General features: G+C 44.9%; 1 protein-coding gene across 1 annotated transcript in view; it reads left to right on the top strand.

Annotated features, from left to right (window-relative positions):
• The window catches only part of GPC4 (glypican 4), a 66904-nt gene extending 48725 nt beyond the window's left edge, over positions 1-18179 (top strand). The window contains exons 4-9 of the mRNA XM_063170703.1: positions 7072-7237; positions 12986-13116; positions 13321-13467; positions 13866-14002; positions 16151-16326; positions 17153-18179. Coding sequence (XP_063026773.1) covers positions 7072-7237; positions 12986-13116; positions 13321-13467; positions 13866-14002; positions 16151-16326; positions 17153-17364 — 969 coding nt within the window. The 3' untranslated portion in view covers positions 17365-18179. The remainder of the gene's footprint in view (positions 1-7071; positions 7238-12985; positions 13117-13320; positions 13468-13865; positions 14003-16150; positions 16327-17152) is intronic.
• The last annotated feature ends 980 nt before the right edge of the window (positions 18180-19159 follow it).

The raw sequence follows: 19159 nt of genomic DNA, 5'->3' as shown, positions 1-19159 counted from the left end.
TACAGGTCAGCTACAGGTGTGGGGTGAGGGTCCTTGTTTGGAGGGAAGATGTGGAATCAAGGGCTAGGCTCCCTGAGAGCATTTTGTAGGGTCAGGAGGAGCTGGGAGGGCAGGTCTGGCTGGAGGTCAGCAGCAGAGGCACATAAAGGCTGAAGCATGCAGACACCCAGCATTGAACCCCTCTGTGTCACCATTTCTCTGCAGAATGTGTGGATGTGACATTCTGCGCTTGGCAGTGGTGGTGAGAGTTTTCTGGAGCTCCCCAGGAAATTTATTCTGATAAACTGTTGTTTTGGCATTCTTTTACTACTTTTCCCTCCTGCGTCCTGTAATTGGAGGCAGAACTTCTGGGAGCTCAGGAGGCTCTCAAATCACCTCCTCAACCAAGCATTTGTGTGCTGAAAGCCACATGAGATAAAACTGCCACCAAAGCTTCTGGGCTGCTGGACAGGGTCTTCCAGCCTGTCCTTGGGAGCCCTGGGAAAGGCAGCACCTTGAATGTTCTATGCAAGATATTGTGTTTAGCTTCGAAGCACAGTTATGAGCCATATGAAATAATGCAGTTTCATATGAGGATTGCACCTACTTCCTCCTCTGGTGACATTAGCAACCAGGAGGAGGCTGCTGGAGATGTCCCAGTGGGTGGAGGAGGTCAGCTTTCTTTGTATTGGCATTTCTGCCCTAATGAAGGGTAATGGTAGCAGCCAAGGAGGGAATTTTCTTCAAACTGATAATGAAGAGAATTGCAGAGGGGGGACAGGTGATTGCCTTCCCACAGGTACTCCAAAGCTGGAGTGGGAGTCCAGTGGCTTTTTACCCTTATCTTGAATGAGGCCCCTGTGGAACACGAGTTGAGCTGTTGGTTGACCTGCTGGTCTGCATGAGCAAATTGAACTATGGCTTGTCTCATTTTTGGCGTGGGTGGTGAATGTGGACCAGCCATTGGCTTAGGAGAAGCAGTGATGAAAATAATCAAACAATGAATAGATAAGAATTAAGGCCTGTGTCATCACAAATAGCAGGGCACCAAGATCTGGTTTTGGTAAAAGTTGTACCCCTAGTAATTACCATTGGAGGATCTAAAAGTTTAGTCAGAGATCTGACCTCCCTCTGTGCAGTTTTTGCCCTTGGTTTGACTTTAGGGGAATGTGGCTGTAATCCTCTTTCAGAAGGAATTTCATGTTCCTATATCCAAGGGCTGCAATATCTTGCTTAGGCAAGAGCCAGCCTTGCCAGGGAAGTGACAGAAATGGAATATGCTGCTTGCATGCATGGGGAAGGGACAGGAGGGCAGCACTTCTGCTATGTGGGTAACTAAGAAACAGCCAGAGGAGCTAAGGAGCCCTTTATTGTGTAGCAGAGGGACCTCCAGAGGGGCAGTGCTCTCCAGGCAGCAGGTTGCAAGCTCTGAGGCCACACCAAGGGGCTGCCCTGCACAAGGACATTTCCTTCCACATACCAGGGGCAAGCATCAATGCAGAAAACAATACCGAGCACTTCTCCACATCAAAGATGACCCTGAGAAGACCTGCCAAGAATGTGACTGCATCTGCCTCAGTTCCAGCCATCTGAGGGCCTGTGCTAGGCCTTCAAAGCATGCTGGAGCAGCAGTCAGCTCAGATTTAGGGCTGGGAGTGCCTGGGTAGGACTCTGGATTTGGAGTAGATGGTGTCATGCAGGAGTACTCCAGTCCACTGGCATGGTTTTCGCTTTTTCTTTCTTTGCCCTGCACTGTGGTTCTGCTGCTATTTTTGAAAACAATGTGAAGGATAATTAAGGATGGTTTTGGTTGTAGATGCTGGGATAAATATCCCTGCTGCTGTAGTTATTAAAGCAAACGGAACACTCCTCATGATGCAGGCAGGGAGAGGCTTGTTCCTGCAGAGAACAAGCTTGATGTAAAGGCCCTTTGGTCCCAAGGGCACCATTAACAGGAGATGCAGAGCCTCTGTAAGTGTTCAGAGGGAGAGGCATCCACCTGGCTGGCACCCTGAGGTCCCCCATGCCCCTCATGGGCTGGGGCTGCTGCTGGGGAAGACAAGCATGTGGATGTTAAACAGCAGCTCGAGTGCCTGGTGCTGTGGCTCTCAGGAGCTCTGCTTTTCCTCTTGGCACTGTCACTTGTGGAGTGGGGGGAGCACACTGTGAGCAGGGAACTGAGCAGAAATGTACTCTTGAACTTCTCCTCACACGAGATAACGCTGCCATGGGTAGCAAGTGTTGAGACAGAGTCATGCAGTTCCCAAGATCACTCCTAAACGTATTCCCTTATGCAAGACCTCAGGGGCCTTAATCTGTGGTTGAACCAGATGCTGTCTAAATTATTAATGTTCTAGCACCAGGCCAGCAAAATTGGTTAAATGTGTAGTTAATTCCAAAACACTTTCATTGGAATATTTGGGGTGGGGAAGCAAAGCAGGAGCCTCCCAAGTGATGTTCTGCTTCACAGTGAGCTGAACGTCAGGACCAGTGTGTGCCAAGATGATGTTCTTGTGGGTTCTTGCACAACACTGAGAGAAGGAAAAAATGATGCAAGTAGGCTTGTGTTGGTCTCAAAATCGATGACAACTCACTTGATGACTGCTCACCTTAGAGCATCTTGCAGGCAGCTACAGAGTATGTTTTTGAAATCATCTTTCCATGTCACTGGGAAGTTACTCTTTCAGTCTTTTAGCGAGTATTGCTGTCATTTTTTCTTTTTTTTTTTTTTTTTTTTCTTTTGGCAAATAAACACGGTATAAAACAAAAGTAATTTCATCACATTTATTTTCAAATTTTTGGATTTTTGTTTTCTGGCAGCTGTGCTGCTGGCATGGCAACTGTTGTTGTGCAAGCGTGGAAAATAGGAAAGCCTGAGTTATCAATGTTGTTATAAATAGTTATTAAAGCTGACAGGATTTTAAATGTTATTATTAACATTCTTAATGTTAACTTGAGTGTAGAATGAGAGAATGTAGTGTAGCCCTGGCTGTCTGACAGCTGTGGGAGCTCCCTGCAGGACTGTCCATGGTTGGAGTTCTGTCATCCTTCTTCAGCTATTCTTTGCCTTGGGAAGGAGTTGAAAAAGAATCTGGTTGCTTCTCTGAACTTTATCTGCTTGCACAGATCAGTTTATCTTGAGTTTTGGTGGTTTTGTGGTAGCCTGTGAATAAGGCATTGCACTCCTTAGGTGTGTACTTTAGTGGTGATGTTTCTACCAGAGGAATGCATCCAGCTGCAATTGCCAGCAAGTTGGAAAAGGCTAAGGGTGTAACAGTTTCCCTCATGTGAAACTCTGAAATGGGACAGGTATGACAAGGTACCAAGAAAAAAGAGATTTTATTATGCCAAGAGCATGTCATTTTTACAGGAACATGATTTTACCTTTACCAGTCAATGTAAGTTGGGACGTTACCCCAACAAATGTGATATGAAATGTTTGCATTAAGCTCTGAGTTGTTTGCTTTTCACTTAATTTTTGTGAATTGTGTGCATATCTGTATTTTTAAGGAGCAAGTTTGATAGGAAGATTAGTGCCAAAACACATCTGTTAGCAGCTTTTAATCTTCACGTTTGACAAAGCGTATAGATATGGACAAATTGTAATTTACATGATGAAACCGCAGGGTGATGGATTGCTGCACTGGTGTGCAACGCCATGGAAAGGAAATAAATTTTACAAGATAAAAGGGAAGGGACTGGAGTGCATTTACTTCTATCAGAAGCTTTTACAGGGTATGTGCACTGCAGCTACTACTACCTGGGCTCAAATCTACCAGAGTAAATCCCCTCCAGCAAATAAAGCTTTCTTTGGTACTCTGCTTTATTAGAAAGGAGATTACTTGGTTTTGAGGGTCATTCTAGAGTACAGTTTGAATGAACTTGAGTTGCTTTCCAAGATAAACACAAGCCCAGAACAAAGCATATCTGGGTTTACTGTTACATACAATGGCGTTTAAGAGCTTGCACCTGGCGTGGCAGGGCCAACATTAAAAGCTTGTGAAGAATTGCCAGTGCAACATATGGCACACCCCACTGACAGAGCCAGAGCTGGTCTGCACTGGGTACAGGCCCCGTGCCAGGGGTTAAGGTTCTCTTGCAGTGATACTCAAGCAGTTAAGCATTTATCACTGTTGTAACGAGGTGCAATTGCTCATAGCCTTCCCCACAACTCTCTCTGTGAGTGATCTCTGATTGTGCCTTCCTGTTGCTTTTTGACATGATAAAACACCAATTCTAGACTGATGAATTTGCCCATTGTCTTCCTCTTTACCTGCAACTGTATTGCACACTAACAGCTTCCCTGTGGGTTACATCCATCACTGGCAGGGCTCAGTTTGGCAGTCTGTGCAGGCTGGGGTTTGTCTTTTCCATCACCCCTTTGTGTTCACGCTCTGCTCAGCTCCATGCAGGACTCAAACCTATGCGGGGAAGGAAGCGAAATCTCGCTTGCTCTAAAATCTTCCTGTATCTTTGCTCAAAGGACCTGATCCAAGTGACCAGTGCATATTGCCTGCTGTGGAATGCAGGGAAGCAGCTTCAGTTTCCCCTGCATCTGCTGGGATTCATAAAGATCAACCCCTATGGAATATCAAAAGGGGGGATGCTGTGGGGCTGCAGCCGCTCGGCGCTCGTGGGACGAGGTGGGAACCTAAGATGGGAAGGGGCCTCCTGGGTCATGGCTCTGTGGGGGGCTTTGTGCAGCATGCTGCCATGCAATCCCTTCCATAAAGCTGCAGCTTTCCACAATAGGGTTGGGGCATCCTCCTGCTCCTCATTCCAGTTCAAACTGCTCTAGCACCTGGCTCGTGCTGTCAACATTTTCCTAATTTTTCTTCCCAAGGAGGATGCAGAGCACTCCTTTGAGGGATAGCAATGCTAGAATGGCCAGGATCAACTGATAAGCCTCTGGACTTAGCATGGAGGTCCTGTCACTCCCTGCTAAGTGACACAGGAAGGGATTTTTATCAGAGAAACAACTAAACTACTAAACTTGAGCGTCCTTCAGAGCTCTTGTCTCTGGGTGCGAGATGTTATTTAGTTCCCCCTGCCACTTTTTTGTTGTGCGAGGACTGCACCATCTGGATAGCAGATGATACCTTTACATTTGTCTGTTTCCAGTTTTCCAACTATAAATCATCTGATTTAGCTGGTTTCTGTTGCTTAAGCTCTTAGTATTTGATCCAGCTCTCCTTTAAAGCCATGCTGTCCCAGTAGGGAGCCTTCTGCTGGGGCTCCTGCTCCCACTGTGCCTTCCAAATATATATATAGATATATACATATATAAAATAAAGAATGTGTATATGCTCTGGAGCATCTGAATCAGATTCCACAGCCACCACAAACAGCTTTCTACATGGGTTCTCCTTTTCCTCAGCCATCCAGGCTCTTTGTGGACAAAAGAAGGGTGCAGTGCTGTCTGATGAACATTGCTGGCCAGCCAAAATCCAGTGCTGAGCTACATCAACTGCAGAAAACTGTCCTTCTGTCTCTAACCAGTTCACTTGCCTGCTGAAGAGAAACCATGGGTTTGAGTTGTCAGAAGCACAGCAGATCTTTATCTGTAATCTCTTTCCATAAGAAAAGAGGGTTTAAAATTTTGCTGATGTTACTAACAAAGCTAGCTTCATTATGTAATGCTTTTTTTTTTCTGGTTTGTTTTTGTTAAAATCTGTTGCCTCCTAGTTTCATGGGCTGTCAACAAGGTTTTGCACCAGAAGATTAGGTTTAGTTTCTCCATAGTCCTCGCACTGAGGTGGGCAATAGTAAGGTCCTCAGCATATGTGTGGTACCAAATCTTCCTCATGTGCATTCATCTCCACTTTGTCCTATTGTCCTCTGCTGTGAAGTTAGTTCCCAGACCTCCAGCACCTGAAGGCCATCCACATCTCCAGCTGTTTGTGTTGAGGGACTGTGCTCTTTCTCAGGGGTGTTGTGTCTCCTCCAGCACAGTCTTGGATCACAGCCTCTTTAGAGCACTTCCCTAAATGCCTTACAAGGAGTCTCAGGTACGTTGTTTAAAGCACCAGACACCACTTCTGCTTTGTCAGCGAATCTCTGATTGCATCTTAATTTTCTATTTTCATCTGTGGCTAGTTAACACTTAAGCTTGTTCTTGAGGGAGCTTCTCTGTTCAGCACTTCAGATGGACCCACCATGTGGTTGGGATGGAGCTAATGCTCCTTGGACTGGCTGGATGGAGATGGTTTCAATGAATGTTTTGAAGCTGGGCCAGAGGGTGAATCAAACATGAATGATCATGAGTCACTTTGGAAAACAGCCCTGCTGAGGGCTCAGGGGTGACGTGCCTGCTGCAGACAGCTCCACTCGCACGCCCAGCAGCTGCACCGAGGCTTTGAGGGTCCTTCCAGCTTGTCCTCAGCTGCAGGGTTGTAGCTGCCACCTCCTTGGGGTGTGGGGAATGGTGTTAGTGAGCGTGATGAGTGCTGAGTGTAAATGAACCCGGGTATCTGTCATGTAAATGCTGTGTTGAGGGACTTGAATGTGATATAAAGGAGCTGGTCTCTGTGCTGCAGAGCCCTGCTGGGCGATTGTCCAGGAGGAGCCACAGCCCCGCTGAGGAGGAGGGCATGCTCCTGGTGGGTTTGGTGCAGGGATCATGTCAGACGTCCCATCTTGACATCCCACTTTTTCCTGAAAAATCCCAGCATCATCATCTTCAGCATGTGTTTGCAGCAGGGCTCAGAGAGTGCAGCTTTGTGTGACATCTTTTGACTTGGGTGCATTTTGCTGCCTTCCCTGAGCCAGAGTGCTGCCTGTCCCCTTGGAGTGCCTGTCCTTGCAGCCCTGGGAGGGGTCCCACATCCTACAGGGTGTCCTACATGGTGCAAATGATGTTTTGCAGAGATGGGGGCTGTCTGTGTCCCCTGGAGTGACAGATACACCCGAGGAGGTGACCCAGACCCCTTCATCTGAAGCACATATGCAGGGACCAGACAATGATGCCTCACCCCACTGCATCTCTTCTGCACAGCTCCATCCCATGCACCTTGGGGTAAATGTGTGGGGTTTTTTTGCTTTAGTGACTGAGGCCTAATTTTCTTGTTCTTTTTTCTTTTTTCTCTGGTAAAGGTGAACCCCACGCCGCAGGGAACGCGGGCGCTGCTGAAGATGATGTACTGCCCACACTGCCGGGGCCTGGTGTCAGTGAAGCCCTGCTACAACTACTGCTTCAATGTCATGAGAGGCTGCTTGGCCAACCAAGGGGACTTGGATGCCGAGTGGAATATCTTTATGGGTAAGGCAGTATGGGTTAAAACTGCACTGCTAGTGTGTCTCTCACCTGAATAGCATTGAGTGGCTGTGCTGAGCTGTACCAGGTTTTTCAGATATCTGTGATGAGTATCTTTTCCTTCCACACCTCTGAGCACAGCACACCTTTTGCCATTCACATTAACCTCCAAATAAATGAGAATGTCGTGCCAGTGACTTTTGTTGCAGCAAGCTTTAGGAGGATGGAAGTGGCGTGGGCTTGTAGGCTCAGAATGTTTTTTCTTGCTGGATCAAGTATGTGTGCAAGCTGGTTTTTCTATGCTACTTACACCTTGTTGTCACCATACAGCTGGCCTTCCTGAAGACAGTTTTCTCCTTCAGCAGCCTGGGAGTCTCCTTGCCAGCCATGAAGAGCTTTGGGAAAAGCTGTAGGCCGGGATTTTACACTAAAAAATTGAATGGGACATGTCTGAATATGTTTTTAAACAGCTCATTTGGTGCTTGGCCACCATCCTTTTGCAATGTCAGCAGGTCTTGTATGAAACTGTGCTAGTGCTTTTGCCATCCTCTTCATCCTGTTTGTTATTTCTCTTCTGTGCTTACACACAGTATCTATCATTCAATACATAAAATTTAGACTGAAATGTTAAATTCTACCTTGGGTCAAGGCTTGTCAGAATTGGCAGTGCATCATATTTTGGGGCACAGGCAATAGATAATGTTAAATGTTTTCATTTGTGCTGCTTTTCTAGGAGGTTTGATTTATCTGTGATTGAGCATCCTTTGGGAGCAGTCACTTCCCTCTAGTTAATGTGTGATGAAGTGCACATGTAAAGTATCTGCTGCTACTGAAAGGGCTGTGGTGCTCTTCCATTCCACTCATGGAAAAAAAAGAAAGTTAGAAAGAAAATATTTCACTAAGTTGCAAGATTAAAAAAAAAAAAAAAAAAGAAATTACTGCTAGCTGACATTTCAGGCTCCATTTATGTCTTAGAACTTGTTTTCCTCTGTTTTGTGCACTGGATTTTCACTTTGCTGCCCATGTCAACTGAATGTGTGCAGGGTGTTCTTTTCAGAGGGCATTTTTGTGTGTGTGTATTCCATATAGGGGGCTAAATGTGACACTAAGTTGGGTTTCCAAGTCATTCTCTGGGAGGCTGACACCCCAGCCCCCCAGTCCTCTCAGCCGTCTTTCTCATGAGAATATTAAGTATTTCAACTACAATTGTTGCTGAAATAGCTCAAAGCCAGGAGACTTGCAAACATCTAGTCCAAGTAGAAAAGAAGAATCCCATGAAAGGGAAGGGCATAATGCCAGAAAACAGACAAAAGCACAAGCAGCTAATTGCTGTAGGTGGTATGCAGCTAAAAACGAGCCTCGGGGGAAGCCGGCGAGCCCTGTCACACGAGACTGATCAGGGACTGCATACAATAATTAAGATTATTAAACAAGACAAAATAAATACATGTGATTCCAGGTTGGAAGCAAAGCTTGCTTCTTGCAGTGCTTCCTCCCCAAAGGGCTTCTTGCCCACTCATTACTTAAGTGTGATATTAAGCTTTGTTACATTTATTGGCAGTATTTGCTTGATTCCTGCATTCTTCGTTGATGGTTGCAGTGGAGTACAGATGCAGAAAACTTAAGCTGTACTTTCTTTAGACAAGTTAATAAATGAGCAGGTGTTGGTTATGTTCCAGACTTTGGTTTCTCTCTCAGTTTGCCACTTGAGACAATTAAATTAAATATATCTGATGTTTAGGGCAGGGCATATGCTACAAATATCTTGTGTGTGTGGTTAAAGGTTTAAATAATTAAAGAAATAACACCCAAAAAAATTTCCCCCAAACCACGTCACAAAATCCCCAAATCCCACCTCCATGGTCTCAATGAGATTTTGCCTTGTGGGTTTAAGTGTCAGGTTATGGCAATGATTTATTATGAGTCAAAAGCAGATTTTGAACCTATCAATTTAAAAATAGTTAAATCAGAGAACTTGTAGCAAGTGCTGCAAGTCTATATGAATGTGAAATGCTCATTTGTGTGTGCAAGTGGGTCTATAAGTAAGTCAATTATGTAAAGCTGGGATGTAAAGTTTGTAGGTTTTTTGAGACAAGAAGACTTTGTAATTCCTTATTTCTTCAAAGTACCATTTAAAGCTGAGGAGTATGAAATAATGACCGAATTGTACTCTTTTCTCCCCTTTAACTATCTAAATTATTTCTCCCTCTATTCCTGACACAATTGTACACCAATTAGACAGGGGTATACTTTGTTTCAAACAGGCTGTTGGGGGGTTGGAGCCTTACTGAATGAACAGTGTTAATCTCCAGTGCCTTTTCATGATTTTTTTTTTCTCCACAAAGGTTTACTCTGCTCAAAGATGTCGAATTCAGGCTCCATATACATATCTGGAGTACTACTTTGTGTGCAAAGAATTTTTCCCCCACCCTGCTAAAAAAAAAAAAGATTGTTGTTAATGAATGGTCAAGGTCTTCCCCCTCCTTCCTTCCCCTTTTAAATCAGATCTTGGGGTTAAGACTGAAAACTGCCTTTTGTTCTTCAAGTCAGACAGTGAGGCTGAAGATGTGGGTTTCTGATTATTGGTGGCACAATGAGAAAGAATTGCTTTCCTTCATGAGAGCGAGGTGCTTTGTTGCCAGGGATTGTCTCAATGCCAGTAGCAAGGACAAATGTATGCAAGAGGAAAAGGGTCTTTAAGGGATGGTGCTAGATGGTGTGTCTTGGTTGGTTTTTTTTTTCACCTAAATCCACTTCTATCTCCCCATCACAGGGAGGAGAGACAATCTTTGTCGTGCTGTGTGTTTGTAATACACGGCTGGGATACATTTTTCTCTCTGCCAGAGTTGGGGATTTTGGTGAATCAAAGCTGAGCCATCTCACCGTGGCTTATAAATATCATTTACTTTGCACGAGAGCTGGGGCAAATAATTGTTATTTGTAATCAACCCCTGTCTGCTCCCCATAATGGAGAATCTGTTTCTGTGAGCTGGGTTGCTCGGAAGGTTGGCTCCTGGGGCCGGGGCAGGAGCTCCCGTCCTGCGGGCAGCGGTGCTGGCGGTGCCCTGAACCACAGCCAGCCTTGGCCACGTCACTGGGGGCTGCACAGGGAACCACTGCTGGCCACCACTGCTCTGGGGACACCCGCCAGCTCCTGCTGGGAGGTAAAAGTTTGCAGGATGCCTCCAAAATCAAAACTGTGGATGAGGCAGAGCCCCCCTACTCTCAGCCCTTGCTCCTCCCCACCCCTTTCTAATGAAAGTTTATTTCGTTTAGTGTTCCTTGCCAGTATCAATCCCGACTCCAATTACTCCTTTCCTTATCTTTTCTCGCCAGCTTTGGCAGCTCTGCTGGAGGCCGAATGCATTTTCTCTCTGGGCAGTCAAAGCAGAGGCTGCATTCCTGGGCTGTGATACATGGAACGCCATGGCACCCCTGCTAACAAAGGGCCCAATTCGCTCTACATTCCCATGGTCTTGTGGATGGCCTGCCCGGCTCAAAGTTTACAAAGATGCCAAACAGCCAGAAGAATTGGGGTTTATGTTTCCTTTCAGTCTTTCACAAACACTTTATTGATCTGTGGCCTTTCCTGGCCACTCAGAGAATTAAGTAGTTACAAAATGGAATGATTTTTCTTCTTTTTCTTTTTTTTTTTTTTTTTTTTAAACTGTGCATTTTGTGGGTTTTATTATCTGTCTACTCATAATATTTTTATTTGAAATGAGCGGCTTCCTGCACACTGCACTGGGATGTTCTTTATGCGCGTGAAAAACCCCAAAAGCTTTGACAATGATGAACACATTTAAGTTGTGCTCCACTTGTTTACAAAAGTCTCCATTTGGTAGCACATCAAAAGCATTTTTCTCTCCTCCGGCACAATGGTATATTCATGCTAGCAGTCATTACTCAGAGATTTGAAGCATCACTTTATTGGAGCCCACCACAATACAGTCTAAGACTCTTTGTTTCATTTGTTATTACCGTCTCCTTCTTTTTTCCTTTTTTTTTTCCTTTTTATTTTCTTTTTTTTTTATTTTCTTTTTTTTTTTAATGCATTTTGTTCAGACCTGTTTGTAGTCCCTGATGGTGAAATTCCAGCCATGCCCTGCAAGAGCTCTGTCACTGATGCTGGTGGTGTGTGCCTGCAGAGTGAGGGCCTTTCCTGGGGCCACCAGCTCCTCTGGAGCTCACTCCCTAAGCACCCACACCTTGGTGGAGCTGTGTGAGTGAGAGGGGCTTAATTGAATGATAGTCCTTTAACTAACACCCAGTAAATCTTTGGAATATTGAGTTTTCTTTAAAAAGTGGATTTACAGGCTAGGAAGTCATCTGCAATTCATATTGGGTGTTCTGGTGTTGGATTATTATTATAATTGTTGTGTTTTGTTGTAGTTTTTAATAATAATGATAATAACTTTGCATACTCAAATAGCTTTGTTTTATATTTTTCATCTTTTTTTAAGGTAATTTATTTAACATGACTTGGGCACTCAGGCAGAGCTATTACTAAATTGTTTAGTATGTAGAGTTTCTTTATAGGGATTTAACAAATAGCCAGAGCCCACAGAAGTTTTCTGTTTGTGCAAAGTACCTTCTGCACTGAGGAGGAGGATGAATGTCATGAGCAAGATGAATAGACTGAGTGTGGAACGCCCATTTCTCATTAATGGAAGGAACCAGGCATATCTTAGGAGCAGGGAGGAGCTCCTTGGGGCCAGAGGGGCTGTTCTGTCCTTGTCACTCAGGCTAGGAAAAATTGAGGAATTACATGCAACTGGAAAAAGATGAGTTTGTGGCAGAGCATCATGAAGTGATGCAGGAGAGGAGACCAGCAAATGTTTTGTGGTTGAGGGACTGCAGTGAAAGCTAACAGTAAATTAAGGTTGTGATGGGTGAAAAGAGACAAGAGCTCAGTGCCAGGTGTACTCCTGGAGACACCTTGAAGGGGAGAACCAGAGAGAGGGCTTAAATGCAGTGCAGGGGGAAAGCCTTAATGGCTGTAACAATTTCCCAGAGGAAGTAGTGGAGGGTCCAGTAGCTGCTGTGTTTAATGATGCATTTGATGAGGACGTGCAGGTCGGCACAGGAGGAGTGACCTGGTGTTGGCTCAGAGACTTTCCATCTCCCCTTGCTTAGAGATGTGCCAAATACATCATGAGTGCACAGCATTCACCCTGCTCACACAGACTCCCTCCCTTGTGCAAATTGTCCATGTAGTGCTAGGAGTTGCAATCCCTTGGCTTCCCCAGGCAGGAAAAAGCCTGTAGCTCTCCAAAAGGGAAAGATGGTATCAAGGATTATCTTGGACCCTTGCATGTTGGTGCCTTGTGCTCAAGACCAGCATGAGGAAGCTGATGGCTTTGAAAGAAGTCTTGAAAAACAAATGACACAAGGCAACCTTTAATAAACCAGCATGGAAAGGAGAGTGTTAGTAATGCTTGTTCTGATGGGAGGAGCTGATTACAGGCTGCTGTTGGCAGGCTGTGATGGCTTTTGATGTTCATGAGCCTGTGGTTTGGTGCTGGCAGCCTCTCAGAGCCTGGTGAAGGTGTAGGCTCTGGGAACTGAGCAGAATGTTTCCTGGAGATGTGTGCTGGTCAGAGGTGACACTGCAGTGGTCAGTGTTCATGTGCTCCAACTGTTACCCTTCTTAACTCTTATTCCTGAAGCTCCTCCATTAAAAACCTTTGTTTTTCTGTCTGTGTGGTAGATCCTCCTCCATTACAAACCTTTGGTTTTCTCTCTCTGTGTTAGATTCGATGCTGCTGGTAGCAGAGAGGCTGGAGGGCCCTTTCAACATTGAGTCTGTCATGGACCCCATTGATGTGAAAATTTCAGATGCGATCATGAACATGCAGGAGAACAGCATGCAGGTGTCTCAGAAGGTAAATGGGCCAAGAGGACACTTGGAATTTTTTTTATTTAATGTGTTTTATTTCCCTATTCTTGTCAATATGTTTTTTCTTGGATGCCTTTCCAAGTATATATAAAGCTAATGTGTTATTTTGGGCGGGGGCTGCTTTAGAGCCTGGGAAAGGGAGGCTCTTGTGACCTCTTAGTTCATAAAATCCTTTCCTTCTCTCACACAGGTTTTCCAGGGATGTGGCCAGCCAAAGACACTTGCCCAAGGCCGGACTGCTCGCTCTGTCTCTGAAGGTGGTTTCACTGCTCGTTTCCGACCCTACAACCCCGAGGAGCGACCCACAACCGCTGCTGGCACGAGCCTGGACCGACTGGTGAGTGCCTGCTGCTGCTGGTGCCACACAGGGGCTCCATTCTCGGGTACCACAGTGTGTAATTCACCATTTTTAATTGATAGGCTTTCTTAATAATCCTTGGCTGTCTTAAAACTCTCTGAGGGGTGTAATCTGCCCATAGCTCTAGACATTAATTACCTCAGCGCTTCTATGTCAGAGAAGTGCCTGTGTTAAAAGCTTGGCTTATGAATAATATGTGTTTGAGGAGCAGTGTTTAATTTTGTATTAAAAAAGTAAATCAACCATCAAAACTCACAGCCTGAAGATCTGGCCTGTACATGTCTGTTGTGATGAAAAAAACCTTCTCAACTTCACTTTTACTGAGCGTTTGGTATTCTGGATTATGTCTTGTGTTCCTTTTTTATTTTATTTAATAGGTTACTGATGTGAAAGAGAAGCTGAAACAAGCCAAAAAATTTTGGTCATCTCTCCCTGGCAACATTTGCGATGATGAAAAGATGTCTGTAGGCACTGTCAATGAGAATGAATGCTGGAATGGAAGCGCCAAGAGCAGGTTTGGTGATGCTGCTGCCCCTGGTTAACCCTTTCCCTCTCACCCCAGACTTTCCCTGTGTCCTGATCCCTCTCCCTGAGCCCTTTTCTCCTACAGGAGGGATCCCAGCTTGCCCAAGACAGGCTGCTGCCATTACCCCTTTTGTTTTTGTAGATGGGAAAGTTGGAATGTAGCACCAAAGTTACAAGCTCTACATGGGGGTTTCTTTTAGAGGAGAGTGTGGATACCCAAATAGATCATCTCTCCTTGGACTGAAGCCCTTTACTAGTTGTTCATGGAACTGGGGAGATCTGTACAAAATCTGTATCCCAGCCACAGAGCAGAGGTGCTTGTGTTGTCTGATTGTGCTGTTGCCCCAGTGCCCCCAGTTGGTGTTTGCACCAGGAACTGGTTTCTTTGTTGAGCAAGGGCAGGGGTGATGGAGGGTGGAGACCTTCTCCACTGCTGAGGTCAGTGGCACAAGGGGGCCAGTGGTTTCATTCACACTTTCTATGGAAAAAAAGAGTTACAAAACTCTTTTTTTTTTTTTTTTTTTTTGCTTGTAAGGAAGAAATTGCCAACACATGAGTAAGCCAGCGTTTTTTTGTCATATGGTTTATGTAACTGTTTAACTTTTATTTTGGAAATAAAAGTTTCTCCCTTTTTTTCTGTTTGCTTACTGAGGAAATAAGCACAATCCAAGATGTTCCATTAAAAAAAAAGGCAAAAAAGCAGTTGTCTGGGGTTTTCCAGCAGTTTTTCTAAGTAAAAGCAGGTTCTGCCCTTGATAGTTTTGGGACACAGCACTAAGCCAGGCCTCATAACTTTTGCACTATTTTGTGTGTGCCTAAAACTCTGCCATACTTTGCTAGGGCAATGTTTTGGGTGTATGTGACAAGAAATGGCTCTGCCTCCTGAAATCTTGTTTATCAGCAGCCTCTAGGGGCTTTTCGTAGCAGATACCCCCAGTGTGTGCAGGGGCACCAGTATTGAGGGGAGATGGAGATTTGGCAGGACTTGGCAAGGAGACAGGGCAGGCTGGATATCCTATGTGGGTTGAGCAAGATAATTTGTTTTACTATTTTCTTCTTGACTCCAATAAGGCAGAAGTTTGGTAGTCTTCCACACTTTGGTCTCAGACTTCTTTGAAACATATAATATTGATGACAAATAATAACAAAACTGTCACCACCAATTATCATTGTCATTGTCACTCCCATACATAGGACAGGGTTTGAGCATGCTTTTCAGAGTATGATAACATCCTGGTGTCCAGGATCAGTAGACTGTGCTAAAGGCTTTTCTCTCTCTTGTGAGAGAGAAAACATCACAACTAAGTAATGTTTTCTTCTGTTGAACTGATCTTTCTAGCAAGTCAGGGAATTGGAGGAAAGGACAATGTCCTATCCCTGCTGTATAAGATGAGACTCCAAATACCTGTGTCAGGAAATGCATTCTGTTGGGTTTTGTTGCTCAGTCTCTCTTTTAAACCAGGAGTTTGTACAAGTGTTCAGACCTGAGCATGTACACCTTCTGGAGCTGAGCATCTTGGCTCTCCCATTCTCTGATGAATGGGGCTGCAGGATCTAATCTTCAGCATCACAGATGTTTCTCCTGCTGGGGTTATTAGGGAAATTGTATCTCATGTCTGCATGGTGAAAAGCACACATTTAATATCCCAGCTTGATGGTTAAGGTCCATTACTTAAAGTCAGAATGACACTCTTACCTCCAACAGTTACTCTAGGTTTCCGTGGGATAACTATGGTCTTTAAGGTTGTGTTCCCAAAAGTGTCATCTCACTGGCATCAAGGCATCTCAGCACCTTGTATTGCTCTGCAGCCTGCAGGGAGCTGATTTATGCTGTTGAAAGCCATTATTAATATAAATCCCAGATCTTCCTTTCCTTTTCAAGTTGGGGAGAAAATTGTCATTCCCCTGCCCATGTGGCACAGTGTAAATGAAAACAGTGCTTCATTCCACATGCTGCCGAGATTGCAGGGAGGGGAGATGGGGCAAGAAGGGCTGTGTGAGGTGTAGCATGTGCAAGGGTGCTGTTGGGCTCAGAATGTCACCCCGAAAGCGGGGATGGCACTGCAGAGTTCCCATGGTGTCATCGGGACCTTGCCGTGCTGCACCTCTGGTATCAACAGGAATGGTTTCTTTTCAGGTACGACTTTGCAGTGACTGGAAATGGTTTAGCAAGTCAGGTGAATAACCCAGAGGTTGAGGTGGACATTACCAAGCCAGACATGGTGATTCGCCGGCAGATCATGGCGCTGCGGGTGATGACCAACAAGCTGAAGAATGCCTACAGCGGCAACGACGTCGACTTCATTGACATAAGTATGTTTGCTCTCGTTTGCCTTTTGCTTTCTTCCTTCCCTTTTAATTGGATTTCATGCTAGCACGGGTAGCTGGTTAAGCTTCAGCTGTGGGTAAGCGTGTTAGTGAGGAGGGTGGAAACTGGACTCACTGACAGGCTGTGTGAGGAGGGGTGCTCCCACAATGCCATAGAGTGGTTTGGGTTAGAAAGGGCCTTTAAAGGTTGTCATTGCATCACCCTGCAATGAGCTGGGACATCATCTACTACATCAGGCTGCTCAGAGCCCCATCCAACCACAGCCTGACCTTGAGTCTTTCCAGAGATGGGGAACCTACCACCTCTCTGAGCAGCCTGTGCCACAGCGTTTCACCACCCTCATCACAAAAGCATTTCTTCCTTATATCAAATCTAAATCTACTTTCTTTTAGTTTAAAACCATTACCCCTTGTCTTGATGCAACAATCCCAGCCCTCTAAGTCTGTCCTCATAGAAAAGGTGTTCCAGCCTCTAAGTATTTCCGTGTCTTCCTCTGGAAGACCCTTTCTATGCTGGAGTCCCCAGAGCTGTATGCAGAACTCCATGTGGGATCTCATGAGTGGAGTAAAGGGGGTGAATCCCCTCCTTGACCTGCTGCTCACAGTGCTTTGGGTGCAGCCCAGGATGTGATTGACTTTCTAGGCTGCACCCAGCCTTGATGACTGCACACAAAAATCACATTAACCAGGCGACCCACACTTACCTCTCATGAACACCAGAACTGCCACACTTCCCTTTTGCCCCTGCTGCCTTGTGCAGGCAGCAGAGCAGCACAGCAGAGGAGCTCAGCAGGTGTGTTTGTTTCCCCAGGCGAGGAGAGCAGCGGCGAGGAGAGCGGCAGCGGCTGCGAGCTCCAGCAGTGCTCCCCCGAGTTCGAGTTCAACGCCACCGAGGTCACCGGCAGCTCCAACAAGAGCGACAAGACCGTGAACACTTCTGCTGCTGCCACCAGAAGTGGTCTATCACAAGCAGCCTTGCTCCTTAGCCTTTTGTTCTTGGCCATGCAAAGACAATGGAGATAATTGTGCAGCATAGGGGGAGGGGAAAAGACTTTTATTATCAAAGGTAGAAGGCACCTGCTTTCACTTTTATACCATCTAGAGACTTTGCTTTTTAAGTTAATGGACAACAGTGTACAGTTTTTACTATGTTGCCACTGGTTTTAAGATACTGATTTATTTTTTTTTCCCTTGCTATCCTGGGAATAACAGGAATGGGAAGTACCAGTCTATCCCGTTCACCAAGAATCCATGTTAGAGGTGGATAACAAAAATGTATATACAAGCCTGTAGTTAGCTCTGCATTTGTGTCTTTATCACTTTTTTTTTTTCTTTTACTGTATTTCTTACGAAAGCAAAAACCCCAGGGTCTTCTCTTGGCCTGTAACAAGTATGTGTTTCTGAAATGAGAAATATCTGTACAGAAGCAGGTTTTATTTATCATGTTATCTTATGAGGAAAAAATAATTGCCCAACAAGCAGAAAATGTTTCATGTAGTTAACTTCCCATTTATCCACATTATGTTAGTTGCCTTATCTGGAGAGAAGTGGAAGTCATTTGTCTTTATTATGTGGTAAAACGGAAGGTGAAGGCAGAACTGGTCATCGTGCCAAGGGCCCCGTTTGCTTAGGGCATCCATGCCAGGAGCAGGTTGTGCTTGCTTTGCAGGAGGTTTGGTTCAATTGGAAGGGACTACAGAGAATTCCCATTCTGCAGACGCTGAGAAGAGCTGTCCTTTGCTCCCCGGGATCCTTGCCATCAGCTGTAACTCCTGTGGGTCAGTTCCCAACGTGCATCCCCGAGGGAATGAGGCATTAAACTTGTTCAGTTGGAAACAGCTTGTGGTCTCACAGCTCCAAATGCCAACATGTGTCTTGTCTGCACGTTTGTTAGCTGAATGCTGGATTGATTTTTTAACGCTCTCGGTTCTGGTTCCAAGGAATCCTGTGTGGGAGGGCAGGTGGGGAGGCGTTGGGTTTGTTTTTGCAAGAGTTTTGTTTCCTCTCTCATGGGGGCAAAAGAGAAGGAGCAGGCACTGTTGCAGGTACATGGAGGCAGGAGATGGCAGGGCTGAAGATGCCTCATTTTGGGTGTGTTTGCTCTCCTGGGATCTGATGCCCAGCACCTCTGGCTTTTCAGCACTACTTGAGACACCTTCCTCTCTCTCCTTGTGCTGTTGGAGTTGGAACAATGTTGTGGTGAACAGCAACTCACAAATAAAAGAAATGTATATTTTTAAGAAAAGAGATGAAATAATTTTTAAAAGACTTTAGCAAAAGCAACGTCTTTGGAAAGACTCAAAAGTTATTCTGCACGTCTCTTCCTGCTTTGGATAGCCTTTAGGTCTGGCTGGATGCCTGGATCTGGGCAGGAAAGCAATTCTGAGAGAAAAGGTTTGCTCTATTCCACCTTTGTGTCATAAAGGATAATTTTCTATTTTTATATTGAAGCATTAATTACTTGTTAGCTCAGGGTCAGCATTATACTCAACTTTATTTTCACACCAAATTTCTGCAAAGCTATAAAGACAAAGTATTCTTGGCTGGTATAAATAATCCTGGAGGCTTAATTTTACTAGAAGTAGCCAGTTATTTATTAAAACATGATGTTAGTAGAGTTAGGGATATTCTGGTTAGATTATTTTTCTTTAGAAAATAAATCATGGAACCATAAAATTGAAAAAATTATAAATTTATGTGTGGGAAAAAATGGATTGTAAATAGCTAAGTTGCCTTGCGAGGAATTGGAAAATGTGCTGATACTTAGAAACTACCTCAGTTCTGAGGAATTTCCTTTCTAGCTTTGAGTGCTATTGCT

This window comes from Melospiza melodia, chromosome 16 (genome assembly GCF_035770615.1).
Source record: "Melospiza melodia melodia isolate bMelMel2 chromosome 16, bMelMel2.pri, whole genome shotgun sequence".
NCBI lineage: Eukaryota > Metazoa > Chordata > Aves > Passeriformes > Passerellidae > Melospiza > Melospiza melodia.
This window is presented reverse-complemented; position numbering and strand designations above follow the sequence as displayed.